The sequence below is a fragment of the Brassica oleracea genome, chromosome C3, assembly GCF_000695525.1.
Source record: "Brassica oleracea var. oleracea cultivar TO1000 chromosome C3, BOL, whole genome shotgun sequence".
Classification (NCBI taxonomy): Eukaryota; Viridiplantae; Streptophyta; class Magnoliopsida; order Brassicales; family Brassicaceae; genus Brassica; species Brassica oleracea.
In genome coordinates this window covers 62,834,790-62,847,561 of record NC_027750.1, presented here as the reverse complement: position 1 = coordinate 62,847,561, position 12,772 = coordinate 62,834,790, and the positions used below count along the sequence as shown (strand labels likewise).

General features: G+C 38.1%; 1 protein-coding gene across 1 annotated transcript; it reads right to left on the bottom strand.

Moving 5' to 3' along the window:
* Positions 1-232: 232 nt before the first annotated feature.
* Positions 233-4,713, bottom strand: LOC106333487 (myrosinase-binding protein 2-like). The gene is made up of 7 exons (XM_013771926.1): positions 4,632-4,713; positions 4,163-4,386; positions 3,607-4,068; positions 3,081-3,539; positions 2,576-2,983; positions 1,750-2,481; positions 233-1,367 (listed from the first exon to the last, which is right to left on the bottom strand). Exons 2-7 carry the CDS (start codon positions 4,364-4,366, stop codon positions 438-440), a joined length of 3,195 nt encoding a protein of 1,064 aa, XP_013627380.1. The 5' UTR covers positions 4,367-4,386; positions 4,632-4,713; the 3' UTR covers positions 233-437.
* Positions 4,714-12,772: the final 8,059 nt, after the last annotated feature.

The window sequence follows — 12,772 nt, the reverse complement described above, 5'->3', positions numbered from 1 at the left end:
AGTTTCTCAAAACGGAAGTGAAGCATGAGATTAATAAAGTTTGAGTATTGCTCTACACAAAAACATTTATCAATATAATGACCAAGACATATGTTTGAAGTAGTTTCTCAAAACCTAAGGGAAGTATGAGATTAATACATCTTGAATACTGCTCTATACAAAAACAGGTATGAGATATCATGACAAAGACAGTAAGTAAAATGTTTCAATTTAGGGGAGAAAAATACTGCTATGAATTATTGCAAACATCTTTTTATTTATTCACATACATATATTATTTGAAATCGCAATTATGCTCTTATTCATACAAACCAAACACCCATAAAATGACATTATTAAAACACACAAGCAGTAGTAGTAGCTCTTAACTTTTAAGTCTCACAAGTCACAAACCAGACCCTCCCCATGATGCACCAAACTCACCAACACGAACGGTCTTATGCAGAGTCTACGCCATAGAAATAGATGTCCTCATAACGACCATTGGTCGGAGCCTTCCCACCATACATCAACAGCCCCTTTTTCCCATCAATGGACGTACTCGTGGATGCGATCCATCCACGAGGGCTATGACCTTCCTCAAGTTTCTCCCAGACCAAACTCTCAGTGTCCAACACAAAAGCCCCACCGGTCAATGACCCCGGACCCAAATGAGCCTTTACGTCCATCTCGATCTCACCTCCGGATATAATTATGTATTTCCCAACGACCGCTAGTGCAAACACGCTTCTCGCCCACGGCTTTTCACCTCTTGTTTCCACTTTAGTCCACTTACTTTCAACTGGATCAAAGCAATGAACATCTTCGACTTCTTCCCCAATAAACCCATAAACAACCCAAATCTTCCCTTGCACAACCGCAAGCCCCGCTCCACCTCTCCCTTTGCAAGACTCTCCTGGATTCGGAAGCTCAGTCCACTTTTTATCAACGATGTTGTAAGCATGAAGTGTGTTGACACGTTCCTTAGTAGTCACTCCACCAAAGATATAAATATTATTGCAATCAGCAGCCATAGAGTGGAAGCTACGCGGTGCAGGTCCATTGTTGACGTGAGTTATGAGTTTCCACTCGCTTTTAACCGTGTCGTAAGAGTAGAAGCCATTGTAATTACGGAAGCCGTCGCGGCCACCAAAGACATAGAGTGTAGTGCCGATGGCTACCATGCAAACGCCTAAGCAAGGGAGCTCAGGAACATCACCGTCTGGATCAGCAAGCGACCATCTGCGAGTCTCCAAATCGAAGAAGTAGAGGTCTCGATCGATGTGAAAATTCGGCTTTAACTCTCCCCCGAAAGAGTACATTTTGTTTCCAACCATTGCTATAGCATGTGAACATCTTGGTCCAGGAGTCTTTCCATTTTGTTCCACCTAGTAATGATAGTCACCAAATGTTTCTTAACACAATTAATGTCACGGTTACACATGAAACAATAATCTTTTTTTCACGAGAAGTATTACTACGTACGCACTAGGTCGCTAATTAAAGAATATATGAATCGAACCATATATAATCTATTCGAGAATTTTGAATTTTGAACCAGTACCTATAAGAAAACTTGATATAATACAACAAATTTGCATACTATTATATTTTGTAACAAAATAATATTTACTTTTATGTTTCAAAAAATCAAAGACGAACTGATTGATTTCTACTGAAATATGAAATCTCCTAATTAACCGAATGATCGAAAAAATTGAATATGTCTAACCATACCGATCCGTATAACCATCCATACTACGTACGTACCTGGATCCACTTGCCATGCAACATCGTCGGAGGAGAAGTCGAAATATAAGCTCCGATAGAATGAAGAACGTCCGTCGAGCTTCCATGAAAACCAGTGATTTTGCCACCTTCAAGCAAAGACAATTTTGTTTGCTCATTTACAATAACAGGGGTCTTTCCAAACGGCTGAGAGTTTACTCCCTTCAGAGTCTTGAATGCAAGATACGTTATAGTTTCTGTCTTCGAGGCATCGAGTTTTTCGTAGTAAGCTTTCACAGATGTGATGTCATCGTCTTGACCTACCTCGAACACCTCCGTTTCTTGAGATGTCTTTTGTCCGTGCTCCTGTGTCACTCTTCTGCCGTCTTTTTCGTATTCGAACTTGACATAAGCTATACCGGAATCGCCTTTAGCAACAAAAACTTTTCTTACATGATCAAAAGCACCATCGTCAAATGTTTCTCCACCCTTTCCTCCTATAGCTTCCACTTTGTTGGGAGAAGAGGAACGGGATAGTACAAAGTACGTTCCAGGAGATATGAGATTCGAGTCATGGAACTTCTGAACGCCGATGATCTTCTTATCCTTGACTTGGAGAGAAAATGGTTTACCAACATCCTCAGAAAACTTATATCCAAAGAAATCGGAACCGCTCTTTTCAGTTTTAAACTTAATTCCTTGAGAAACATCGTAAGAATTGTACCAACTCTCGACAGAAACGAGACACTCATCAGGAGGATTGCTAATAACAAGCTGGAGAAATTACATGCAAAACTCAGATCAAAATATGATTAATTAATGCATAAATAAACTTTTATCCCAGAGTGTAAAAATGTAATAAACGCACCGTTGAAATGAGATTTTTACCCTTCACACCATGAAGAAACACTTCCTTTGTCTCTCCGTTTTCTACATTATAAAACTTGATTTCCTCAATTCCTTCATTTCCAGATGTAATGTAGACCTTGGAAAACTTGTTGGGAGGAGTCGGTGTAGAAGATTTTGGAGCTGGACCAAAATGTACACCAATGGCATCAATAGCATAACCACCACGTCCATGGAATCCAACAAGATTTCCTCCATTTTCATCTTTGAACTCAAATTCTGTTCCCTTTAGCTCACCGAATAATGGAGAGGTAGATCCTTTGGAAGTTGTGCAGTATAGCGATGTAATCAGCGTTGTATCATAGTTGAAAATATGCTTGTAGCTTCCACCAACGGCTGTGATATATTCATTCGGATAAGCCACCGAAAACTGTATTTCATATGAAAATAGAAACCACCAATTAACAGTGAACCAACTGAATATGTTAACAAAAATATTTTAAAAATATGTTTTACAAATATTGTACCTCTTTTAGCTCCCCGCGATTAGTCCCGTGTTCACGGATTTCAACTTTTCCATTATTTTCATATTCGATCTTGATATAAGTTATACTGTATTCATCTGCTCCAATGGTTACTTTCTTCACACCATTCAAAACACCATCGTCAAACGTTTTTCCCTTGTCACCACCTAGCGGTCCCATCTTTGTGGTAGAGGGATCCGGAGTAGGAGCTGGAGCTGGAGGTGGAGGTGGAGGTGGAAGAGGCGCAAAATGTGCACCAAGAGCATCAATAGCATCACCGGACCGACCACAAAACCCGACAAGCTTGAAATCTTTTTCCCCAAACACAAATTTCCTACCAACCACATTGCCAAAAGCAGGGGAGGTTCTTCCTTTTGATGTCTTAAACCTTAGCGATGTAAGGTAGCCATCGATGGTTCCCTCCACTACCGTAATATGCTCATTAGGGTAATCCACCACGAACTGCAACATTTTTTAAAAAAATTCAACAAGCACAAAACTACATATATTTTATGTCAACAATTAATACCTCTTGGGGAACTTCTTGTCTCTTCCCATGAGCATGTGGCACCATTCCTCGGCCTTTTGCATACTCAAACCTCACATAACTCACAAATTTACCACCTCGTCCAACGAGTATTTTTCTAACACCGTCGAAAGCGCCATCATCCCAAGCACTCCCTCCATTCCCACCTTGAAGGTTAAAGTGCTTAAGAGGAGACTTCACAGCGAAGAAGTGAGCTCCAATGGCATCAAGAGCTTGACCAGAACGTCCATGGAAACCTAGAAGCTTTCCACCATTTTTACCCTCGAGCATGAATTCTCTCCCAGCTGGGTTTCGAAATAAGGTCGTATGACCGAGTATCGGAGAGGTCCTTCCATATGAGGTTTTGAAGCGTAAAGATTTGATCAGCACTGTTCCATAGCTTAAAACGTGTTCGTAGCTTCCACCAACAGATGTGATATATTCGTTCGGATAATCCACCGTGAACTAGATTTCATTTTCCATTAGAAACAACAAATGTAAATTGCGATAAAGGTATAATAAGAACATATTGAAGAATAACAAAGTCAGGATCTATAACCTCTTGAAGTTCTCCACGAATGGTTCCATGTTCACGGGTTTCAAATTTTCCGTCCTTCTCCTTCTCGTACTCAATTTTGATATAAGAAACACAGTCCCAGTCTTTTCCGACAGTTATTTTCTTCACACCATCGAAAACACCATCGTCAAATGGTCCGCCTTTGTTACCACCCACTGCTCCCACTTTTTCAAACGTTGTGTTCATCTTCTAACTTCAACGAAAACCTGGAAAAGCAGTGAAATTCTTCTTTCAAAACACACTAAGAATAACCCAAACTCTGTTTTTATATATATCACTAAATAAAAAAAGAAGAAAATGTCTCCGCTGAGTTAGTGTTTCTATTATTGGGAATAATTTTACAGGACAACGTATATATGTTTCCTTTGAGTCTTTGACATGATTGTACTTAAAACAGGAAAATCAGAAAACTTGTAGTAACATATAGAGAGATAGAGGGAGAGGGAGAGACCTGACTCTTGAGGGTTTGTGTTACTCTTAGGGTTCGAGGTATGAGTGAGCGAGATATGGTATTATTAGAGGTGCTAATCTCTATTTATACACTCCATGTAAATTTTACTGCTTTAATTTTGCTTATACTTTCTCACGTACACATTTAAACCAAAAAAAAATATATATCATCCCACACGTTATACACACTATGCTCACATTTCTCCCTTTTTATTCGGACATTAATTATTGTTGCTTTTTAATATTTCATTTTCTGCCATCATCGAATATTTGTATTAGTTTACATGAAAATTTCCCGATTTAAGATCGAGAACCTGTTTTTTTTTCCTTGGCATCATCCATAATATTTTCAATATCATATTTAGAAAGATCATCATTTTGCATTTAATAAACACCATAACAATTCTGCGTTCTAAACAGACGTAATAATAACTGTCATTGTTCTATTTAGATTTAACTTTGAATTGATTTAGATTTATAACTAGGAAGAATTATTGTCATAGTTCTTTTTTTTTGAGAAAATATTGTCGCAGTTCTTATAAAGTTGGAGTCAAATAAACGTCACTTTATGCTTTGATAAAAAAAACGTCACTTTATGCACAGATACATTCTTTGTTCGAAAACTCTTTAGGCGCACCAGTGTGCGGTCCAGCCTAAAGTAAAAGTGAGAATAATTAGAAATATTCTGAAAATGATTTTTTTTTACATTTTATATATAATAAAATATATTATTGTACGTAAAAATGCATCATATATATATATATTAAATATAATTTTTTAAAAATTTATAAAATACAAAAATAAATAATAAACCATGTGTTACTTTTTTTTAACGCATCCATATATGTTTTTTTTTTGAAAAAAAAGCTTCACATCCATATGTGTTACCATATGTATTTTTAACACATATGTGTTACCATATGTGTTACTTTTTATTAAATGTATTTTTGTTCAACAACCTGTTTATTAAATTCTAACATGTGAGTGTTATAATAAATTATAAAAATATAAGAGTAGCTGTAGTTTGTTGGAGGAGTTCTACGAATTAAAAAAAAAAATGATAAAAAAATATGAAAGAGAAAATGTAAAAATTATTAGAGCATGATTAAAGGGAGTTTTTAGGGTGGAGTTCTTATCAGAATATAAAAAACCGTCTTTTAACTTGTAATTAAAAAAACTAAGAACCGGTTCTTAAATAAGATATTTAAGAGCCGGTTCTTTTAGTTAAAACTTAAGAAGCGGTTTCTTATATTCCGCGAAGAACTCCACCTTAAGAACCTCTCATTGATCGTACTCTCAAATCACAGTTTTTTGGAACCTATTAAGAGCATCTCCATCAATGGGGTTGGTCGTTTGAGGTGTTAAACAAAAAAGAATTAATATTTTAATCTATCATATTTATATATTTTAATTTAATTATTTTAAAAAGACATTGGCAAATGAAAAAACAACATGTGACACTAAAACTTAGTAACCGGTTCTAAAACCAACGTTTAAAGAATCTCTTCTATCTTTTTTCTTTCCTACTTCTCTATATTTGTATTATTACATTTTGGTTAGGAGCTTTTCTACAACTTTCCAATGGAGAAGATCTAAGAAACTAAAGAGCAGGTGTCACCTTATTAATCTGTCAACAGATTCTAAAAAGTAAATAGGTAATTATATAATTATAACATTAAATTTCTTTTATAACCCATCACACCTTTTACCGATAATGATGCTTTAAGGACGGAATCTATTATATTTTTTAAACATAATAGTTTTCTTTCAAACAAAGTTAAAGGTATTTATTGCATAAATTCAACTGTTTTACATTTAGAAAATTTAAAAATAATATCTATTTCATTAAATTAAAATTCTGTAAATAAAAACAATTTCGTGTTTTGGAAGTTAGGATGAAAACAATCTAGTAGGCTATTAATATGGATGGACTAACTAACTTGTCAATTTGGATTTATATGAATTAAACAGAGGAATTAACATTTTGGACCAGGCGAGTTTGGTTAATTAAACGACTTTGTTATTCTATACTCTCCAGTCGGTCAAATTTGCCACGTTCACCTCCCGCCGAATGATATAGAAGGCTGCATTTTAGAACAAGATACATTATTGGCCCACCTTGACCTGAAGAATAGTGCGTATGTTGCATGTATATACAGGTTGACAATGCAAGGCAACAAGATTGTTTCTTGGATCAAGTATTATAATCAAAACCGATAACCAAAAGAACAAAAATAATGAATGAAGAGAAAACCTGCAATGTGAACAAATATTATTAAAAAAAAAACGAATGCAGTTGTATATACTTAGGGCCGTATCCCTACGTACATATGAACTAGTATCATTTGAACGAAAGGGGAAACTAAATGAAAGAAAATCATGAATTTTTATGTACCGTCAAAATAAATGAAATGTAGTCCTCTGGTATTCTCCAAAGTAATTTTACGCAATCTTAATTACAAAAATTAAAATCTTGATCGTACCATGCACAAAAATATTCTAGACGATATCAACCAGTTTGGCTGAAAAATACTCAAGAAAATATTTGAATAAAATAATATTATACCCTGAAAACAATTTTACAATCTTATCTAAGAACCTTGTGCTACATGAAAGAAGTAATAAGCATATTAAGTAAGGTATCATTTAACTGAAAGCTATTTGGTGAATGGAAGAATAATACCTCAAAGTATTACTCTGCACAAAAGAAGTTATCAACATCTAACAATGACATTAGCTTGAATTTTTCTCAAAACTCAAGGGGAGTATGAGAATAACACAGCTTGGTATTCTATACACAAACAGCTATCAATATCATGACAAATTAGCTTGAAGTTTCCCAAACCTCAAGGGAAGTATGAGAATAACACGGCTTGAATATTGGTCTACAATGGTCTACATTGCCCGCATGATTGTCGTTAAATGGTAGGCAAGACCTGAGAATGTGTTACAACATTCTCTCTAGGGTTTGAGCCTTTTTGGAAAAAAGTCACAGTTATGTACGAAATCTAAGTCTTGAGTTTCGGCCTAGTCAGTTTTTTTTTTTGCCTAGTCAGTTATTTGGCAGTTTGTTAACCAACGATCTGGTTAGTCCCAGGAATGCATTCTAAACTCAAATCAGTTAATACGGTAGCTAACCTACTCTATAGTATTAAATGTGTTTTTTCTGAAAATCGATGGGAAAGCATATATATAAAAAAAAGTATTGGTTTATACAAAAACAGTCATCAATATCATGACAAAGACACTAATAAAGCTTCAAGTTTCTCAAAACTTAAGGTAAGTATGAGAATAATACAGCTTGAATATTGTTCTACACAAAAAAACAGTGATCATTATCATGACAAAGACATTAAAGCCTAAAGTTTCTCAAAAACTCAAGGTAAGTATGTGAATATGTTTAAAGAAGAATAAACGGGAAGCATGATGTTTCAGCTTATGGGATAAAGTAAATAAAGAAGTTTTCAATTTTTTTTATTAAGTCCAAATCGAACAAGTATTTTCTAAATTGTAGTGAAAGAAATATAGAAAAAATAACTTAGAAGAACGAATAGTTTGAATTTTTTTTGTCACTGAAATACTTCATTAGATACTAAAGTCGAATGGAGTCCAAGAAGGCCCGTGTAACATCCGCGATCGTAGATAAGATCGTCGGGACGGGCCATGGTTCGAGGAAAACGTACCAGCGGGTCTTAGGACCTTAAGGCAAGCGTTCCATGGCCAAGATAGAAGGTTAAAGACGTCATGATACTGAGACTTAACCAAAAAAAAAGGAAACAAGGATAAGTAAACTGGACGAGCTGTACAAAAGCTGGGCGATGCTTACGGGAAGCTCGATCAAGCTGGACGAAGCTCAGTCAAGCTCAACCTAGCTCGTTCCAAGTTAAGTCAGCTCAACCAGCTGGACTACTAGCTCACTCAGCTGGGTCAGCTGGGAGTCAGCTCAACTCAGCTAGACAGAGTGTTCGGATCTCGGGCAGTTGGACCGGGTCCAGGCTGGTGGTGGGCTGGTTGGCCGACCATGTGGGCTAGGGACTGATAGGTCTTTGGGCTAGGCCTTGGGCTATGTCCAGAAGGCCTGGGTATCTCTTTGGGCTCAAGACCAACCCAAGAAAGGACAGTTATGGGCGCTGGGGTGCAAGTGGCGAAGGTTGCAACCTTTCGGTCAAGTCATGCCCATTCACCTAGCAAGTTGTACTTGTTCGTGTGTCAAGTCCTGACCGCTCATTCTCTATAAATATAGGCCCTCTCTTTCCATTCTAGACATCAGTTTTCGTGAGAAACAAAAGGCAAAGGCCGACTAGAAAGAGTGAGAGAGAAATCGGCCATAAAAGGCTCGATTGTGGTGGTTTAGTATCTCCGGTAAGGAGAAGAGTTTAAGAGAGAGGAGACCGTGTGGTTATGGATACCAGAGGCAAATAGAAAGATCTGGAGAAGGACTCCAACCCCGTGGTTCAATCAACTAATATCAGTGGAGTAACCACCGACTCATCAGCTAAGACAATCGGACAATCCGAACCAGTCTAGTCATGGGCGGTTAGATTATGTCCTATTCTTTTTATTCCTTTTATCTATTTCTTCTTCTACTCCTTCTTATATTGGTGTGTCTTTGTTTATGTGTTGGGATTGGTTATAACCGTGGTTCTGGTTGAATAATGCGGTCGCGGTCCATAACCGACGAGTTAGGCGCGCGCATGGTCTAAACCGGCCTCAGGTGATCCGATTGGATTGGGGCTGTTCTATTATGTTCTTAACGGTTGAAACCCTTCCCTGAACAGTCACAATGTTTCATGACTTGTGTAGGTTAAGGCGTGGTCCTTTGGCCATAGGCCGGACACACGCACGGATCAGACAGTCCATACGGACGGTTAGATCAAACGGTGAGAACATCTGAATGGGTGCGAGTTGCCAAAGGTCATGTGTTGCCAAAAGGCACGTGTGTCCAAAGGGTACAAGTTTCCAAAGGGTGTGAGTTCCAAACGGTGCCATTGGATCAAGGTTTTGGCCGATCCAAGCGGACAGTCTGCGGTCGAATAAACGAACTGTTGTGTCGCAAGGTCCGATCGGTTGCAAGGCAATCCGGTTTGGGATTGGGCCTTACTCGGTTGTATGGATCCAGGCCTTGGGCTGGATCATGTAAGAAGGTCCGTGAGCCTTTGGGCCGGACTTATGAATGGCCGATCAAACCTAGACCATAACCGGACGGTTAGACGAGACTATGAGTGTTCCGGCTATGGTGGAATTGTGGTCGTTTGGGCTTGGCTTGGACTTGGTCTAGGCTTGGCCTATTGTTCTATGGTAGTCATGAAAGAGGTATGAACGTGCCATGATCCAAGAGGTATGAACGTGTCGCGATCCAAGGGATGCGAACGGGTCATGATAGAAAGGATACGAACGGTTCGGGACTGAAAGGGTACGAATGATTCGGGTCCAAGAAGGTGTAATTGATAAAAGGACACCACTTGCATTGTGTAGGCGTGGACCCACATAATGGCAATGGGTTGTTGGTTGAATCAATGCTTGATATAAAGGATGATGGCCGATCTTGATTAGTGTGGAGTTCATCGACCACAAGTGATATCACTCAAATTACCCTAAGGAGTGATTTTACTCTCTCAAATAAGAAGTTCAATTGTAGTACTTAGTGATCAAATCCTCAGAGAGCTAGAGAACACAATAGACTAGAAATCAAGATTAAGCTAGGCAAACAGTTTATAATGCAATAAATAAATGAAAGCAAGGTGAACAAAGTATTTGTTCGATTGGTTGATTGAGGTTGTAAACAGTTAGGAGAAATAGCTAGACCTAGGGATTTATCAATCAAGAGATTCAAAACTAAAATTCAATGATGCTAATGGTTTATAGATTCAATTCTAGAAGTCGATTTTTAATAAGTAAGCAATCCAGCTTTCGCATACAATTACTAATCAGATGTCTAAGTCTAGTCTCAGCTGTCGCTTGTTGACTTGGAGCGAGTATCAATCGATGCTATGGCCTGAGCGTCGATCGATACTTCCTTAAACAAGCATTAACGACCTAATCGATTTAGTTCAACTAGATTCCTAGACCAACTCTCGTATGCGCCTACGTATCTAATCCAGCAGAGTTCGGGTTCCGTTAATTGATTGCACTTTCATGCCTCTCAACTATCCTATGATTCTAGGTTCAAACAACTAGTCACACTGTCGTGCTATTCTAATTATTCCAGATCCAATTTTTACAAATCACCCTGGTGTAGAGATCTATAGATAACCTAGCAATCCTAATTGATATTCAGTTTGACATTAAGCTCATGAAATCCCTAAACCTAACAAGATGAATTACTCAGACATGCAAGCAATAACACAAATCATAGTCTGAATAATATAATAGATAAGAAATCAATGATAAAACCAATAGAGTTCTGATATCTTGCATATTTCCATTGCTTTATCCATTCACCCATGTGCATTTTGATCATATAGACTAGGATTTAGCCATGTTTAGGTTGCATTTTGCATACATGAGTCTTTATCAGGTATTGGAGTACCACATGGAGTTCTTGGAGACATTTGGGTGCATATTGATCATTGGACGAGCAGTGCATGGGAGCGACCTCACCGGAGCGACACCGTGAAGTCGCTGTGACACCCCTTCAGAGCGACTTGGCCAGAGCGACACCTCGATGTCGCTCGCGTTTTCGCTCGGAAGCACGAGAGCGACCTTACAGCGACGCTCCGCAAGCGACACCATAAGGTCGCTCCAGATGGGAGCGACGTGACCGGAGCGACACAGCCAGGTAGCTCGCGAAGAGCGACCCAGAGCGACGTCTCGCAGCGTCCCCTCCAGGTCGCTCCCGGAGCCTGGAGCGACCTCTCGGAGCGACTACTGGAGGTCGCTGCGCGCCTTTTGTTTGCTCGACTTCATGTTTACTCAAGGGCCTTTTGGTCATTTCATTATGCACGTTTTTACTTTCTAAACCTAAGTTTAAGTATCTTTTGTAAGCGAGGAGAGGCAGATTATCTGGATTTTAAGAAAAAACCACCAAAAACCTCTTGGAAAGTTCATCTCTTTGATTCAATCGATTTTCTGTTATTGCAATCCTGTTGTTTTCATATCGATTCTCTGTATTCCTCTACATGATTAATCTGAAATCCAATATGGGTTTAAGAGGAATCATGGAGATTAGTGAGTAATCACCTTTTGAATTCATGGGTTAGGGAGATTAAGGGTGATTAGGTTAGAGCTAAGATGTTTTAGTGTAAATCATTCTTAATCCTTGCTAGTAGAGCATTCATAATGCTTCTTCTGAGTTAGCTACTCAAAAGTTGACCTTTAGGCATTTTTCACCCAAAAGGTGTTTGATGAAATGCCTGAAACAACTCTTCTAAGCTTTTAGCATATTTTACCGAAGACATTTGTTGTTAGAAGTGCTAAGATAGCCTTTAGACTTGCTAGTAATGGTTGCTTTCATATTGTTCAACCAAAGACATTTATTGTTTGAAATGTGTTAGTAAATGAACATTCATCTAGACATAGAGTCTGTTTAGAATTGTGTCTAAGCTTAAGGTTGATAGTTTGATTGTTCGTTTTGCCATCCTTAGTTCGAAACTTGATCACCCGAGGTCTAATTCCTATGCCCATGAGTTCTCTTTTCCCATAGTTAAGAAAGTCGTATCATTTATCTTTTTTTTTTTATTCTGCAACTGCATTAGCATTAATCGTTAGTTTAGAAAACCTTTTTAAATCATCGGTTGCACTTAGATTAAGCAAGTACTTGCACTCTCAGTGCTTGAAATCCCTTAGAATTGGTTCGACAATCTTTTATACTACATCATTTGTCTTAGGAGTCTTGAAAACTCCTAACATCAAATTGGTGCCGTTGCCAAATTCTGAGTAGATTTGAACATTGAGATTTAGTCAGTTGCTTGAGCTTAAGTCATTTTTATTTTCTTTTGTTGCTGATTCTCCTTCTTCACCTTCCTTTAATTTACAGGTGTATGAACTTAAGGAGCAGGGGTCCATCAAACCTAGTTCCAAGAGCTGCTGACATCAGAGCTTTAGAGAGAGAGTGTGCTAGAAAGAGAAGAGAAGAAGAGCAACAGGCTCACTTGCAGAGATTGGATACTGATATGGGAGACATACCTCAAAATGATGCGGACG